Source organism: Phocoena phocoena, chromosome 3 (assembly GCF_963924675.1).
Source record: "Phocoena phocoena chromosome 3, mPhoPho1.1, whole genome shotgun sequence".
NCBI lineage: Eukaryota > Metazoa > Chordata > Mammalia > Artiodactyla > Phocoenidae > Phocoena > Phocoena phocoena.
This window is the reverse complement of record NC_089221.1, coordinates 8,664,240-8,681,959: the sequence shown is the minus strand read 5'-3', so window position 1 is coordinate 8,681,959 and position 17,720 is coordinate 8,664,240. Positions and strand designations below refer to the sequence as shown.

At 44.9% G+C, this 17,720-nt stretch overlaps 1 protein-coding gene across 1 annotated transcript; it reads left to right on the top strand.

Moving 5' to 3' along the window:
* The first annotated feature begins 12 nt into the window (after positions 1 to 12).
* ATPSCKMT (ATP synthase c subunit lysine N-methyltransferase) lies at positions 13 to 16,866 on the top strand. The gene is given in 5 exon segments (XM_065873622.1): positions 13 to 25; positions 6,124 to 6,413; positions 7,958 to 8,095; positions 9,628 to 9,678; positions 16,660 to 16,866. Coding segments are annotated over 5 exon segments (699 nt in total).
* Positions 16,867 to 17,720: the final 854 nt, after the last annotated feature.

Here is a 17,720-nt window from a genome sequence, read left to right as displayed (position 1 = left end):
GGAGATCTCGCGATGGAAGGAGGAGGTGAGCGCGGCCGGGCGTGGTGGTGTGTTTCGGCCGCGGGTGCGGGCGCGGCGTGGGCTTCCTGGGATTGGTCGTTCAGCCGGGATGTTAGCGATGCGGCTGGTCCGTGTCGGCGCGGCGGGACTGGGAGCTGCGGGGCCGCTGCTCGGGCTCGAGGTCTGGGGTTCGGTGCTCAGTGCTTGTGCCTGCGGCGGTCCTGGTATCTGGCCACCAGGAACTGTTCTCAGCGCTTCAGAGCGAATAACTCACTTAATCCGGAACGGTCTTCTGAGATGTGGGCACTGGAGTCACACTGTCCGGGTGGGGATCACAGCTCTGCCACTTACTAGCTGTGTCTTTGGAGAAGTGACTTGTCTGCAAAAATGGCAATAGTAACAGTAGCATCTCTGTTTACGGCTGCTTTACGGATTCAGGGAGAACAGTGCCTGTCCCTAGCAAGCTCTGTTTGTTTGTATTATGTGTTTGTTAAAGAGATCACCGTTTTGCACGAATACTCCAGTAACTTGCCCAGAGTTACCCAGCTAGTAAGAAGCAAAATGGCCTGGCCTTGCGCTAAGAGTCCCACTTTGAAGCCCTGCGTTGTGCTGCCTCCGAAAGATCTTTTCCTGGCAACCCTATCTAAGTAATACCAGGTCCTCTGAATCCCCTCTGCTGCTTTTTCTTCGGAGTGCTGATCACGACGTAATAGTTTCTAGGCTTAGACTTATTTGTTATGGGTTTCCAGTCTCCCTGCACTCTAGCTGCTGTAGAATAGGGACTTACCCTGCTGTATTATTCCTAGCCTTTATCGGCTGCTCAGATGTTGAAATGAATGCGTGGGTTATAACATTTAACTGTGGCCTGAAAGTTAAGAACTGGCTTTGTCAGTGGATGCTTGGCGGTGGGCATTTAACCTCTCCTGTTGCTTGGCCCACTTCGGTGATGCTCCGAGGACATTTTGGCTCTGGTCTCAATTCACTTTGGCTTGGCCAAGTCAGTGTTTCCTCATTCACAGTGATGAATCCTGTAATCCATTTGGTTCATTAGATTGTCCTGAAGTATAGGAAATATCTAATGATGTCCCCTATGCAGTTTATTTCCTGTCAAAACATGGAAAAAAAGTTTTTTTCTAATGTCAGTACATTCTCTATTTCAAAAAGACACAAATGACGTTAGACCAGTACAAGAAAGGCTTCTTAAGGGACAAAATAATATACGTTAAAGGGACATAAAATATATGCTGTAGTTTTTCAGCCTGTATGTATATACAAGTACACGGTGAACAGCCCTAAAATATTGTGACGTTCAAATATAAACCCCACTTTAAACAAACGGCAGGTCCCAGTCCCCAAAAGGCCTGGCCTTTCTTCCTGACCTTTTTCCTTTGGCTTGAACTTGGATAAGAACCCTGTATCTTTTTGTGCCTCTGTCACTGCCTCTAGCTTTGGCTGACCCAAATCTGTCACTGAAAATAGAGATTTTCAACCATTATCAGAAGTCAGTAACTAGGCAAGGCTGGAGACAACAGAAGTTCACTTTTTTGGGTCATTTACTTTCAACAACTGGCTCCCTCCAAGTGCTCAAAAATAGCCAATGGTCCCCACAGCTCTCATGTAAAGGAATGTTGCCATGTTCAAAAGAGCGCATGTGACAGAAATCTTATGTCATTTATATGACAGTAAGACTGAATCTAACATGTTCCATCCAGAGGATTAGACATTTGTAGAAGCAGTCTTGATTTTAGCTTTGAATCTTTAAGAATTGGTTTTCACTGATAAAAATCAGTACATTTTTTTACTGAACGGACATAGCAATATTTTGGATATATACATTGGATTTACATAGTAACTTCTTCAAAAGCTCATGCAAGTTTTTGTGACGTTGAAAGACTTTTGCAGGTCTAAAAACTTGACACAGAAGATTGAGTGATTTCATCAAGGGATACGCTGCTGCCAGTGTTGACTTTCTAAAAAACACAAATACTGTAGCTTTTGCACAGAAAGTTTCATCGCAGTGCATAAGAATAAAGTACATGTTTAACCTGGTGTGAAAGGGCTCCCCCGTCCTTCCTGTTTTATCTCCCACCCCGTGCTCATCAAACTGCTCCCCCGCCTTCCATGCCTTGGTTCCAAGGTGTCCATCCTTCTTTTGAGAATGTCCCTTTTCTAATACAGGCATCCTTTGCTTTTTGAAGATGAACTTTACACCACTTTGCTTTCGTGAAAAACCTACATTAGCCCCTGTTTTCCCAAACTGAAAGGAGTCCAAAGAAGGTTTTTGCTTTCATGACAAAGGGGGAAGAGGGAACACAGCGTGCTGAGTTAGTTTTGCAGGGAGCTGTCCCGGAGGCAGTGTGCACCCCGGCAGCGGGAGCAGCCCCGCCAGGCTCCTTCCCCAGAAACCACACTCAGCGTCCAGCCGCCACAGCCCTGAACTGTGTCTAGGAGCATCCGTGCTTCACCTAGATTTCTTTTGCTTTAAGCCGTTTGGCTTACGAAAGATTTCATGGAAACACTCTGCTTTTGGACAGTGGGGGAAACCTGTACCCTCACGCCCCACTCAGATTCTGTTTCTGCCGACACCTTCCCGGTTCCATCATTGGGATCAGTCTTTCCTCCACCTCCTGTCGTATTCCCATGGCGTTTGGTACACGTTAGAGCATCTCTCACAACCTGCCTTGTAACTGTCTCCACTGGCCCCCCGCCACTCACTCAGGCTAATGGGGGCCCTGAAGACCAGGAGTTCATCACATCTTTTGCTGATTAAGTTGAAAGGTGAAACCGTTTGGGTCATCTGACTCGTGTTGGTCTAATCAACTCCCTATTGGCTTATGCTGACTAGAGAAACAGTCCATCAACAGACAAGTGGATAAACAGAATGTGGGCTGTCCATACAGTGGGATATTAAATATTTGGCCATAAGAAGGAATAAAGTGCTGATACATAGTACAACATGGATGAATCTTGAGAACATTATGCTAGGTGAAAAGTCACTCACAAAAACCACATACTGCATGATTTCACTCATGAAAGTCTGCTTTCTTTAGAGACAGAAGGCAGATTTGTGGCTGCTTAGGGCCAGAGGGGCAGGGGGGAGGATGGGGGGTGATGGCTAAAGCATAAGGAGTTCCTTCCGGAAGTAATGAAGAAGTTCTGAATTTAACCATGGCGATGGTTACACATGTCTGAATCTACTAAGAACCTTTGAACTGTACACATCAAATGGGCAAATTGTATGATATATGAATTACATCTCAATAAAGCTGTTAAAAATGATTGAGCCCCCCCGTGATAGTATTGAGAGTCATAATAATAGTGGCCAGTAGTCATCACTTTCTCGGGCTGTGCTAAGGGCTTTATATGCATTGTTTATTTAACTGACCCAGTAACTGTAAGGATAGTATTATTTTAGAATGTTACAGGCAAGAAAAATTAGCCTTACCAACAACTTAACTAGTGCCACACAACCTGTTCAGTTCTGAGACTCGAGAGTTGTGTGGCTGGAATCTTCCTAACCACTGTCCTCTACAGTTGGAATGCCTGCAGGAGGATTTTACACAAGGCATGACAGATGTGCCTTGACTTAAAAAAAAAAAAAATCGAATGCACTTCTATTAGCATGTAAGTCCTCCATACAATGCTGAAAAGTGTAAATGAGAATGTATTTAAAACTCTTGCTTTCTATCAAACACGATCACTTTCCTAAACTTTACTTTTACTTTACTTCCATCGCCTGCATCAGCGGTAGACTTCTGTTGTGGTGTCTGAACTGGTTTTCCTCCCTGACACTAGCTGTAAAACTCGCTTCAGGGCACCTCAGGCAGCAAAAACAAAGCTGCAACAAAGATGCTGAGGTGGGTCAGCTCCAACCCCCCCCCCCCAAGCAGTGACTCACAGCCGTGGGCCAGCTTCTGGTGTGTCCTGTGTTCACATTTGGATCTCACCACAGCTGTGACAGATTACCACATCTTATGGGTATGGTAGGTGGAAATAGGTCCATGTTTGAATCCCTGGACCCTGCGAGGCTGCTACCTGGGGAGCAACTTGGCAGATGAGGTTAAGTTAAGGACCTTGATGTGGGGGAATTATCCTGGCTTGTCTGGGGGGGCCAGTATGCTCACAAGGGGAGGATCCCTTTCCTATAAAGGAAAGGGGGGCAGGGCTGTCAGAGGAGGTGTCGCGATGGAAGCAGAGGTTGAGCGATGTGGGACCGGTGGCTGAGGAATGCGGGTGGCCCATCCTACCCTAGAGCTTCCAGAAGGAACACAGCACAGCCAGCCTATTTCAGACATCTGACCTCCAGAACTGTACGTTAATAAATGCGTGTTTTTATTTATTTATTTTTCACACACACACACACACACACACACACACACACACATACACACACACTGTATTTTATTTTTACAGGAGATAAATAGACTGACACCAAGCATTGTAAATGGATGACCACGACAAAAGCAACAATGACTGCAATTACCAAACACGAAACACACTCACACTGTGTCATAATATTGACATTCAGTCCAGGAATCCTCCCCTGTAACAGCTCCTTCACTTTGCAGTGAAAATTGATTTACATGTTTTTTGCCTCTGAGTCCTTGTGGGATTTTTTTTTTAATTCAAACAGAAAGTCACAAAAATTATAATCATCCGCATCAGCTATGCGTGTTGTTTTAACCCACCAACTTTGTGGTTGTTTCTTACAGCAGCAGCAGGAGACTAACCCAGTGGGCCTCTTGTACGGCTTACTAACGCCAAAACTATGAACACTAATGCCTTCGATGGATAAGACTCTGTTGTCGCCCCTCCTCTCACTCTCCTTTTTCCTGCAGATTCCTGTGGTTTTGGTCTTAGTGCCTCAGCGTGGTCGAGAGCTGGTTCAGGGCAGCGATGGGCTTGTTCCCTGTGGGGTTCAGGTGCTGGGCGGTGTTCTGAGTGCTCTTCCTGTATCCGCTTGTTTCGTCCTCACAAGGATCCCATGATCCTCACCTTACAGAGGAGGAGACTGAGGTTGGGAGAGGTGAAGAGTCACAGCTCTTAGTGAGGGGTGGAGCCAGGGTGCTGACCTTGGCAGCCTCTGCAGCCGTGCCCTTCGCTCTTGTGCTGTGCTCATCATTAATCCATTTAGAAATTAATTTCAAGTCAATTTCAACTTAAAAAACTTGAGATCCTATTAGGAATACTGTTCTAAAGGATAAACTCAAGAGGAGGTTATGTAAGGTTACCATTTGTTTCCTCTGTAATCAGTGACTAGAGTTTGCTTTATTCTGTACTTGTGATATCATTGAAATGGTTATTTTATTTTTTGTTCTTTGTGGATCTGCTTTAAAAATCTCCTTATTACCATATTTAGTAAAACCTGAGTTTTGTCTCCTCTGTACTTCACAATTGAATTTGTACAACTGGATAATTGATGCCTGACCATATTTGATGTAGAATACTTTCATCCTATTTGAAATAGGGTAATAATCAGACATTTTTTTTTTTTTTTTTTTTAATTTAATTTAATTTTATTTTTTTGTGGGACGCGGGCCTCTCACTGTTGTGGCCTCTCCCGTTGCGGAGCACAGGCTCCGGACGCGCAGGCTCAGCGGCCATGTTCACGGGCCCAGCCGCTCCGCGGCATGTGGGATCTTCCCGGACCGGGGCACGAACCCGTGTCCCCCGCATCGGCAGGCGGACTCTCAACCACTGCGCCACCAGGGAAGCCCAGTAATCAGACATTTTCATGCTTATTTCTTTATGGGGCTTTGTTCTGAACGGTAAAAATATGGAGTACATAGTTAATATTTGAATTAATGAATACTGATTCATAAAATACCAAATAGATTGGAACACATTGTTTTCTAAGGATGATGCCTAGAAAAAAAATTAATATGTTGGAAAGAAAAGGTTTTAGTCTTCCATGAGTATTGAATACTTTTCTGTAAAACACTTTAGTTGCTGGACTCTAGAACTCATTGTGGAATTCTACATTTGTAATTTAAATTGTATTGAGCAAAATTGTCCTTTAAAAAGCATGAGTTTATTTGTCAATAAGAATTGTAAAAAAAACCCCACTACTTTGGATTTCCGATTTGGTGCTACATAGATCTTTTCTGCTTGCTCTCAATCCAGGGACACCCCCAGAAACACTCAAAGAAGAAAGGCAGTCAGGATGTGTTCCACCTACAAGTCTTGAGGGCAACAGTTTGAAGAAAAGCAATTGGGGGTTCTTATTTACTGGCATTGTTGGGGGGACGCTGGTGGTCGTGTATGCTGTGGCCACACCGTTTATAACACCAGCCTTCCGAAGAATCTGTTTGCCTTTTGTACCTGCAACTGCAAAGCAGATTGAAAATGTTGTGAAAATGTTGCGATGCAGGAGAGGACCCCTGGTAGACGTCGGTAGTGGCGACGGACGTATCGTGAGTTATGTGAAGATGTTTTAAGGTTTATGTTTTTTTACGTTTTAAGGTTTAAAATTTCTGTTTCACATTTCTTGTGAGGCTTATGCAAAGACTTGCTAAATTGACAGCCTAATAAAGTAGTCATTTAATTTTGTGTTTGTTTGGCTGAACTTCTAAGCCCTCCAGCGGGATTTTGGAATTTATTTTTCTCAGATTTAATTTTTCTTAAAGGTGAAAGTGCACTGTAGATCTGCCAGGTAAAAAGGAACAATTAATTTGTAATTATGAAATTGTCCATTAAAAAACTTAGGCAGTAGAGGTGGCATAACCAGAAGAAACATGTTAAGTCATGTAGTTTGTTTTACATTTTTTGCATCATAAATGCTTCTACATTTACCTGTATTTATACAAGTATCATAATTCCTGTGTGGTAATATTGAGTTAAATAAGGAAGAGCCAATGTGTTGAACCCCACTTATCCAAAAATCAGACTTTCAGTGACTTCAGCTCATTGTGACCCCAGCTGGGAACCTATAAATAAAGACTTAAAGCCACCGACTGGCCAACAGTGTCCCTCGCTGGGCAAGGTGGCACCATCTTTAGGCCTCCCCCCGGATGATGAGCAGAAAGTGAGGATAGCAGAAGCATAGGCTCGTGTTCTGGAAACATTTAGCGTGGAAACCAGCAGGGTACAGCACCTTTCACTGCCCCTGCGGACGGGGACCCTGCAGTTTCATGGTAGTGACCTGGAATAATCAGCAAGAGTGACTTGTTTTGAAGAAATCAGGGGATGTATATATCAACTAGGAGGACATTTTAAAATCCAGATATGAACGCTTTACATCTCTAGATCGTCTCTTTCTGGTTTCTAAGAAAATGGCAAAGGGGCGACACTGTAGTTACTTGGGAAATTGCCGTAGATGGGACAGTTCCTTCAGGGCTGCTCCCTTGAACGGTGGTGGCAAAACAGGGTGAGCAGAGACCCCAGCCCAGCCCACCGTCCCTCTCACCTTTGGAGGCCGGGGACATTCGGCACTTGACTTTATCCTGACTCGTTCCATTTTGCTTTTACCTGTTGTCGATTTTGAGCGAACCATCTTTAAATACCAAGGAAATGTGTAATTAATTGCAGGTTCCTCACTGACCAGTTGTTCTCATTGCATGTTACAGCTAGTTCACAAAACAGCCTCCAGGCACGCTCAGTTCGCCTGCTGCCGTTCCGTCAGTGATGGAAGGAGAAGGCAGGTTTTCAGAAACTTTTTGTCAGCCCTTCCTGCGGTGGGCCAGTCCAGAATGAATTAGGCAGCTGTCCAAAGCAAGCCTGTTCTGATGCTCAAGGTGAAATCTTCGACAGAAAAATAAGAAAACTGAGTTTAAATGGACAGGCATTACGTTGTCCACAAAGCTATTGTAACTTCAGAGCCCCACCTTTAAATGGCGTCTTGAACAAACACCTTTCGATTGGATGTTTTATGATTATAGACCATAAATAGGAAGTTTTCATATCATTTGACTATGTGAGTTGATGTTTTTCTTATTTTGAACATGGCCTCTCCCCACAGGTAATAGCAGCTGCAAAGGAAGGATTCACAGCTGTGGGTTATGAATTAAACCCCTGGCTCGTCTGGTACTCCAGATACTGCGCTCGGCGGGAAGGGGTGCAGGCATCGGCCAGATTTTACATCTCAGACTTGTGGAAGGTAAGTAAGGCAGAGGATGGTGCTCGGAAACTCCACCCCCAAACTTTATAATTCATGATTAGTATGACTGAAAACTGAAGATGTATTAAAAGAAGAAATATAAGTGTATATTTCAGCATAATGAAATGTGAACAGCTTTTAAATTGATACATTTTACAAATCAACACTACTTTAGAGTAGAAACTTCAGGTTTATAACTTATAGGTCATGTGAATACTACCATTTTATTTACTCAATTTAAAAAGTTCTCATTTCTATTTATTATGCAGTGATAAGATTTTGATCTCTTTTGGAAGTCTTATGCATCATAATATAGGCATTAACTTGTTAATGTCATTCTTGGTAAATAGTAGGTGTGTGTGTGTGTGTTTGTATGTGTGTGAGTGTGTTTGTATATGTGTATGTATGTGTGTGTGAATGTGTGTGTGTATATGTGTGAGACTGTTTATGTGTGAGTGTGTATATGTGTGTTTGTGTATGTGTGTGTATATGTGTGTTTGTGTGTATATGTGTGTGTATGTGTGTATGTGTGAGACTGTATATGTGTGAGTTTGTGTATGTGTGTGAGTGTGTGTGTCTGTGAATGTGTGTATTTATGTGAGTGTGTACATGTGTGTTTGTATATGTGTGAGTGTGTATATGTGTGGTATATGTGGTTTATGTGTGTGTGAGTGTGTGTGTGTGTATGTGTGTGAGTGTGTGTGTGTATGTGTATACATACCTAGAGAGAGACAGAGATGGTGCAGGAGAAAAGAAGGGATCCACCAACCATGCTGTCATGGTTCCTTCATGTCTTCATAAAGCACAAGATATTTCCAAGTTTACTTGTTCTCTAAAAAGTGCTCTGTAATTTGCTATAGGAATGCTCCATAAAATGCTTTTTCTTAAATAACAATTTCCCATTGTAATATTGTCATCAGTAGCTTATAAAAATTCACTCGAGTTTTATTTTGTGTATACGTAAATGATCTCTCCATAGAGTAAATAAAACTTTTATTGGGCACTAAGAATTTTGACTGGCAAAGCACTTTTCCCCCCAGTTTTCCAACTAAAGACCATTTCATTGCATTTTTTACTTAGTATTTTAGAGAAGAGGAGGGGGGCTAGAATTCTAAGGATGGCTCAACAGGAAAAACAGGTGGTTCTGAAATCCCTTGAGCTCTTGCTAAAAGCTCGTTTGGTAGAGAGTGGAGTAGAAAGTGGGCCAGGGGTGCAGACGGCCCGGGCTACCTGGATGAGCACCAGTGGTCCCTGGATGAGTCACTGCCTTTCTGACAGTTGACCCCGGGCGGCCCTGCATGGAGTGGCTGTGAAGATGAGATGAGATAACTTACGGGAAACTTTTGGAAAACTGTAACAGATGAACTAACACGGGCGAAAGTGTGAACGTGGGAAATCTTAAAAAGGACCACTCTTTGCGAAAACCCACTGTTGGGTGAAATGGGAAATTGCTACTCATTTTGAAATAAAACTTAAGCTAATGTTTGGCTTTCAAAAATTAATCTGTGAATTGTTTTTTCCCTCCCCTTTAGGTCACTTTTTCGCAGTACTCAAATGTTGTTGTCTTTGGCGTGCCCCAGATGGTGAGTGTGCACTCTCCTGCCCCCTGCGTGTTTGGTTCTAGGTTATGAGGGGGCTTCCAGCCCGAACAGGCCACGTATCTCAGGCCTGCTCCCCCGTGTGCAAAATGACAGCCTCCCAAGATTCTGCGGGAACATCGGATTTTAGATCATTGGTTTAACAAAGTACTTCAGGGCCCTAGAAGATTAATCATAAAAGATCCAGTCTTGTAGTTTAAAACTTTTGCTTTAGATAAAGGTCTCCATGATCTACCTAAGCCCTAAAAATTCCAGTCTGAAAACTGCTTTATGAGCTCCTGGTGTCTAATATGGGTGGATATTTTCACGTTCACTCACTTATATTCTGCTGAAATCACTTGGGAAAGTTAAGGGGATGTTCCCTTGGAGTTGATCATTCCTTGGATTTTGCAGTGAGATGATTTTCAGGGTGCATGAGCGTTGACTAGTTTCAGCCGACCTCAGTTGACTGATTTGTATTGAACTCTGACTCTGTACTTTCACAAGTGAAAATGCTGCCGCATCAGACTGAAAATGATCCTAAATTTAGCCTTTGGAAAGGTGACCAGAATGGGATGCTTTCATTGTAATTGTTGGTTTACAGACCATAGTAAGAAATCCCCCTTCACTTTTCAAAGTATGTAATTGTAGCCATAATAATCTTGGTAAAATTGGATGTTTGCTGAAATGCCACTGTATGACTGATGTGGTTTTTAATTTAAAAAAAAAAGAAATTTACTTTTTTTGTTGTTATGCCTTCTTGTTCATACCTTACTTTTTGTTTAAGATGTCTCAACGCTGGAAAAGTTTTGTCTTACTATTAGGACTTTCAGTGCGATGCCATTTTCTTTAAGAAGTCTATTTAGAAGTGCTTTTGTTAGAAAATTTTGAAAGTGACAGGAGTTTATATGTTCGTCATTCTTAGCAAGCCTAAAATTAAGATGAAACCTCCCCATCTACACTTCTGTTATAGAAATGAAAAGAGGTAGAAAGGCATGATCCCTGGTTATTAAAAGAAAAGAAAAAAAACTATTTAGGATCATAGAATTGCTATGGAATTTGATGGTTATTTCCTACTTATTGTGAAGTTTGGGCATTCTTTTGGAATAATTAGCATTTTGGGGCAAATAACTTTAATTTGAAATCTGTACTTTCTAAAAATAGAAAGTTGATATTCATTCCTCGCTGTCTTGAGAGGCCCCGTGGGGGCTGCAGCAGCTGTGTCCCAGTGGGGGGCAGCAGAGGCCTTTGCTGGGCTCTAGTTCCTTGTGCTTCTAACCCCTTTTGTAGTCAGTCTTGGGAACTGTTCACTCAAGGGAAATAAGAGTGTGTAATTTTGATGAATACTGTTACGATTATTGTCCATTCTTCTGTACACAGAGAAATCTTAAATAAGGAACTTGCAGCATTTCACTGTTCCCAGGAAAAGGGAGCAGGTGAAATACACGAAGCACCCACTTTCCCTGGGTTAAGAGGGATTCAGCCAACTGGGAGTCTTCCATGCAGGGGGATCGATCGGGGTGCAGGGCCCAGATGGCTTCTGTGGGTCTGGGGGCCCCGGTTTCCGGGTGGAGGGCCCTGCTTTCCCCCTTGTCAAGCTTTGCCTACGTGGAGGCAGTGAGCGGAGGGGAGTGCTCCCAGGGGACTCACGGGGCCGGGTTGGCCCTCTGCGGGTCGTGTGAGCGCTGGAAAGTTCTTCAACCCGTCTGGGCCCCATCATGCCATTTTCTGTTAATAGAATGCATTTCCCTGGCCAGTTTCCTGGCAGTGGCTCGGTGGCCGGACAAAGGCAGCATGGCAGGAAAGGCTTCCAATGGCAACTGAAGCACACATAGGCCACGAGAAGCCGGAGGCTGCTTAGGGAGCTTCAGAGGTGGGGACCCTGGTGTTACACATCCTCACTCCGCTCCTGGTACCGGGCTGGTGCTTCCTAGCAGCTCTGTGCAGTGGTAGCTCAGATGAGAGCGGCCCTGACCTTTGATCCTGGGTGTGTGTCCGGCGTAGCAGGAGTAAGGGTGCCAGTGGACCTGGCAGGCCAGTGCTCGGATGGTAAACAGCCGCACTTAACACAAGCTCATGCCCCAAGAGTGTCTTTTTGGAATGTGGGACAGATCAGTTGTGTCCTTGTTGAAAACCCTTCTGTGACTTCTTGCTACCTGAAAGCAGTGAGGGTAAGGCCCAGCCCTCCACATGGCCCGAGTGGTCCTGCTTCCGCCAGCCCTCTGCACGCCAGCTCCATCCTTCTCTTGGCCCTTAAACTGCACTGTGTGGGGCTGTGTGTGTCCTTTCCTCCGACTTCAGTGCCCCCAGCTCTGGGCCTGGTTAGGGAGCGTCTGCTCGGCACTCGCAGGTCGGATGTCTTTTCCTTCGAGGAGCCATCCCTGATCGCCCTGTGAGACAAGCCCCAGCACCCCCGACTTCCAGAGCCCTTTCCTCTCTCTGAGGACACACGGCCGCACGCTTCCTTGTGCGATGGCTTTGGTGCTGTCGGCCGTGGGCACCGCGCACCGTGAGCTCAGGAGCAGGGCGGGCCTGTCGTCCTCGCTGCCAGGCCTCCAGCTCAGCAGCACCCGGCCCAGCGATGGCCCGGGAAACGTGTGTCAGACGAACGGATGAATATCGTATAAATACACCCGTTAAGTACACTCTTCCAGTGGGCTGTTAAGTTTTGTAACTTCAGAGGACGTGACTCCTTGAATTTGAGTTAGGAATCCTGTCATGACTGGATGAATGAAAATACTACCACCGTGTTCTGATCAAGAAACGTGATTCATGACCGGATCATTTATCGGTCATTCATTCAACAAGTGTTCATTCAGGGCCCACTAAGCCGCAGACCCTGTTCTGCTCGCTTGGAATACTTTAGTGGATGAAAAGGAAAAACATCCCCGCCCCAAGGTATTTATATGCTAGTGGGGAGAGCAGGTATTCAGTGAGATGTCTGTGTACTGACAGAATGTGTCGTACGATAAAAGGGGGTCAGTGCCGTGGGGCTAACTGAAGCGAGAGAGGGACGGGGCAGAGACTGTCCTGAAAAGGGGACCCGTGGAGGCGAGGGGGGAGCCGTGTGGCCGGGTGGTCGGGAAGAGCGGTCCAGGCAGAGGAACAGCCACTGCGAAGGCAGAGGCGCTGAGGGGTGTGTGCCTGCAGGTTCCAGGAGCAGCAGGGAGGTGGGCGGGAGGAGGGGAGCAGGGGAGAGGTGGGGTCCGAGAAGAGACAGGACTTGGGCGGGAAGGACACAGGCTGCCATGGGGAGCAGACGGGGAGGAGCCAGGGGACGGGGTCTGAGCTCTGGCAGGCATCCGGGGCCATCGATGGAGCAGCTGGTGAGAGGGGGTCCAATTCTGGATGCGTCGTGAGGAGAGAACCAACAGGGTGAGCAGGCAGGTCCAGTTGGGGGCACGAGGGAGGAAGGAGCCCAGGGTGCCCCAAGGTGTTTGGCCTGAGCTGCTGGAGTTTGCTGAGCCCAGAGAGGTGCAGGCAGAGTGCGCAGGGGCGGGAGGGGAGACCAGGAATTCCACGTGGCCTGTGCAGTCTGGGACGCGTGTGGATACGTCAGGTGGGCGGTGGTGGACGCCAGGAGTCTGGGGCGCGGGAGGGAGGGCTCGTGGGACGTTAGTGCCAGGAGTTGAAGCCAAGGAGTGGCTGAGGTCACCTGGGGAGGGGCCGGAGCCGTGTAAGGCCTGAGCCTTGACCCCCAGCAAAGGACTCGAGGGGAGGTGGAGGGGAGGGGAGGGGAGGGGAGGGGAGGGAAGGGGAGGGGAGGGGGAGGGGGAGAGCAGGTGTGTGTGTGGGTTACTCCAGAAGCCAAGAGAAGCCCGTTCCAGGGAGGAGTGACCAAGCGGCTTGGAGCTGCGGGTGCACTTCTCTAATGTGTCTTACGCCTTTGAGCTGGTTTCAACTTACGTTTAAAGTTTTGAAGATGTAAATAGAATACGATGAGTTCGTGTCACTTTGAAACATGTAATTGTATGAATAATTTTGAATTTCATTAGGCGGACATGGCACATCACGGCTTCTCTTTGTGTATGATATCAAGACCCAGGTTTGTTGCATATTTATGTGTAATTTAGTCAGTTAATTTCTTATGATTGAAATAGTGCCTTTCATTTGTACGTTTATCTTGACTTAGCGTATGATAGTCATTTGGAAATAAAAGATCTGTAAAAGAGCAAAGAAGAACGGTAATGTGAATAAATTTATAATTGTCGTTTCTGTGAACAAAATTACCATAAGAAACATCCGATATTTTGGAAAAACACATATTGTCCTATTCTTTGCTTATTTAATTTTTTCCTTCAAGGAAGAAAACTTTTCCCTTTTTTTATTTTTTAAAAAAGCAATCTTTTACTAGCTGTTAAAAGAATGGAAATATTCCATCCTTAATGGAATTTATTCTTTGTTATCTTGGTATTGATTCGAATGAAGAATCAGAATTCTGGCTCACTGCAGCCATAGGTCACGTAGAGGAGTTTTTCCAAACCTTCCTTTAAAGATATATAAATGAGGAATAAAATCTTCCTAGAAGCCCTATTGATTTGTTCATCTTGATTTAATTGGTTACTTTTAAAGGGAGTAGGTTTTGCTCAGATCTTGGTTTCTAAATATCATTTTCTCAGAGGAACCAGGAATGTTTGAGAAATGGCTGATCCCAGGGCTGAGGAAGGGAAGATACAAAAGCCTGGAACATTTTGTTGAGCCCAAATAGCAGGACGTGTTCAGAATGTTTGATGGGGGCACATCCACAGGAGAGAGAAGCCAGCTTGAGGGAGTTCCCAGTGGCCAAGCTGGGACAATTTGTGTGCTAGAATAAACAAGAACGATGGTGGGTTGTAACCCATAGAATGAAGTGAGGATCCAGGAGTTCACACTTAACAGTGATGGAGAGACAGAGGGGAAAGCTATTCCTCGATGTTTTGACTGTCGATCTGGGAGGAAGGATGGAATTAGCAAATTGCCACTTTCAATCTTTACAGTAAAACTTGACTCAGGCAGAATCATCAGGAATGCTGCATCGAGTGGGGGCAGCTGGATGAGTAACAGGAGGACATTTGCATCTTCTCAAGGCGTCTCCCCGCAATTGCTTACCCATTGCAAAGGAGCAGTAGTAACCACACTGTGGAGACACCAGAAAGCTCCTTGCCCGAGTGGTACATCACCCTCAAAGCAGGAGGACCCTGTGGGCTCGGGATCGTGGAGCCCTGCGAAGTCCACAGCCCCGCTCGTGGGGCGTTGCCAAGGAGGCACGCACCAAGTCATCATGAGCGCGTGTCAGAGGGACGCCCGTTAAATAACTGGCCTGTGGTTTTGTTTTTTTTTTTTTTTTGCGGTATGCAGGCCTCTCACTATCGCGGCCTCTCCCATTGTGGAGCACAGGCTCCGGACGCACAGGCTCAGCGGCCATGGCTCACGGGCCCAGCCGCTCCGCAGCATGTGGGATCTTCCCGGACTGGGGCACAAACCCGTGTCCCCTGCATCGGCAGGCGGACTCTCAACCACTGCGCCACCAGGGAAGCCCTGGCCTGTGTTCTTAAAGGAGGTTATTGTGAGAGACTAACGGAGGCAGAGGAACCATTACAGCTCCGTGCAGTGTGGGAGCCCGGCTGTGGGACAATGTGAAGGACATTACTGGGACATTTGACAAAATTGGGATGCTATTGGAATTATTATTACTGGAATACAATGTTAAATTTCCTGAATTTGATAATTGTGCTGGGTCTCTTTCTTAGAAAACACCAAAATACCAAGGAGTAAAGGGCCATGTTGTATACGACCTGTTCTCAAGTGGTTTAGAAAAAATGTGCAGAGAGAGGGGAAGAGAGCAATAAGACAAACTGTTAAAAATTGGTGAACCTGGGTAAAGGAATACAGGAGTTCTTTGCTCTATTCTTTTTTTTTTTTTTTTTTGCGGTACGCAGGCCTCTCACTGCTGTGGCCTCTCCCGTTGTGGAGCACAGGCTCCGGACGCGCAGGCTCAGCGGCCATGGCTCACGGGCCCAGCTGCTCCGCGGCATGTGGGATCTTCCCGGACCGGGGCACGAACCCATGTCCCCTGCATCGGCAGGCGGACTCTCAACCACTGTGCCACCAGGGAAGCCCCTTTGCTCTATTCTTGCAACTTTTCTATAAATTTGAAATTATTCCAAAATAACAAATTAAAGGAATAAAGTAGAAAAGATGTTTTTAGGAGGTGAAGGTGGTAATATAATTTTAGGACCTGAAGATAAAATTTTAAGCAGCTGTTAATTTGCTGACATAATTACAATATCAGTACTCTTAGCAAGCAGTAAAACTCCTCCTTCACAGATAGATTAGTAATACAATTATGCAAAAGTGATAAATAAGAGGATTTTATTTTTTATAAGTTATGTTGACTATCAAGAAATTATCAGTGTATTATGGATGCATTTTAAAAAACTATGAAATATTTCATCATATTTCAAGTTGGTAGAATGTGTATAGTTTTTCATGGTCTAATTATACCATTTTTTGTTGATTTTAGGTGCTGTTGATATTAAGATGTACCATTACTGTTGGGAAAGAAAAAAAAAATGTTGCCAATTATAATTCTAAGACAATGTCAATTGTAAGATGTATCCTGATTTCAGACATGTTAAAAATGTGGGAAAAGATAAGTAATTGAGACAGGGTAGATTGAAATGTTTAGGTAGGTAAATAATTTAAGGCTGCTTCTCACATTAATTACTGCCACATCATGATTTTAGTCAGGAGAGTGGAACTCTGTGATACACATCTGCTATAAATGGCAAATTTTATAATTGATACTAGAATATTCTTATAACTGTTGTTCATGTGACTTCTGTATTTTAATGGATTTTTTGATGATGTATTTATGCCCAGGAGTGATATTTTTACAATCAGTAATTTTGCACAGGCTTTTTTCAGGGATGCAGATACAAAAGGACATTGAGAAATCATTTCCTCCGACTATCCGCTCACTGAAATGATGGCTGTCGTTCTCCACAGATGCTGCAGTTGGAGAAGAAGCTTGAGCTTGAACTTGAGGACGAGGCTAGAGTCATTGCTTGCCGGTTCCCCTTCCCACACTGGACCCCAGCCCAGGTCACGGGGGAGGGGATAGACACCGTGTGGGCCTACGATGCCAGTTCTTTCAGGAGAAGTAAGAAAAGGCCCTGAAGATCCGTGCATTTCCAGTTGGTCATTCAAATATAAACTTTATCCAGGGAGTTTTCGGAAGTGTTGGGGGTCTTTGATTTTATAGAGACTTAAGGCTGTGTCTTCAGCAAAGAGTATATTTTTCCTTGTTATGGAATGAGAAATTATGATTGCTTTCCTTAACTTTTGGAGAAAATAAATATAAGTTGAGAACAGCAGGTAGATTTAAAGCCCCTTTCATGGTGTGTTCAAAACAAATGTGCTTACTGCTTTTCATGCACTTGGGTGTGTGAAAATATGGATGAGCTATGGTCATGTTGATGGGTGGGAGAGATGTCAGCAGCTCTTCACATTATAAAGAGCGTGCTTTAATGCCACAGATGAGAATAAACAATTTAAAGAGGGATGCATTTGCAAATGTTTGCAATTTCCTGTAACTTTATTCACACTTGAGATTTATCTCTTTTTTTTCTGTACTAGGTCAAAATTAATTTTCTAAAGGATTTAGAGAGGTATTTATATATATATATAGTTTCAAATTTTTAAAAAAAATTTAATTAATTAAGTTATTTATTTATTTTTAGCTGTGTTGGGTCTTCGTTGCTGCATGCAGGCTTTTCTCTAGTTGTGGCGATCGGGGGCTACTCTTTGTTATGATGTGTGGGCTTCTCATTGCGGTGGCTTTTCTTGTTGTGGAGCACGGGCTGTAGGCGCGTGGGCTTCAGTAGTTGCAGCAGGCAGGCTCAGTAGTTGCGGCTCGTGGGCTCTAGAGCACAGGCTCAGTAGTTGTGGCGCATGGGCTTAGTTGCCCCGCGGCATGTGGGATCTTCCCGGACCAGGGATCGAACCCGTGTCCCCTGCATTGGCAGGCGGATTCTTAACCACTGCTCCACCAGAGAAGCCCAGTATTT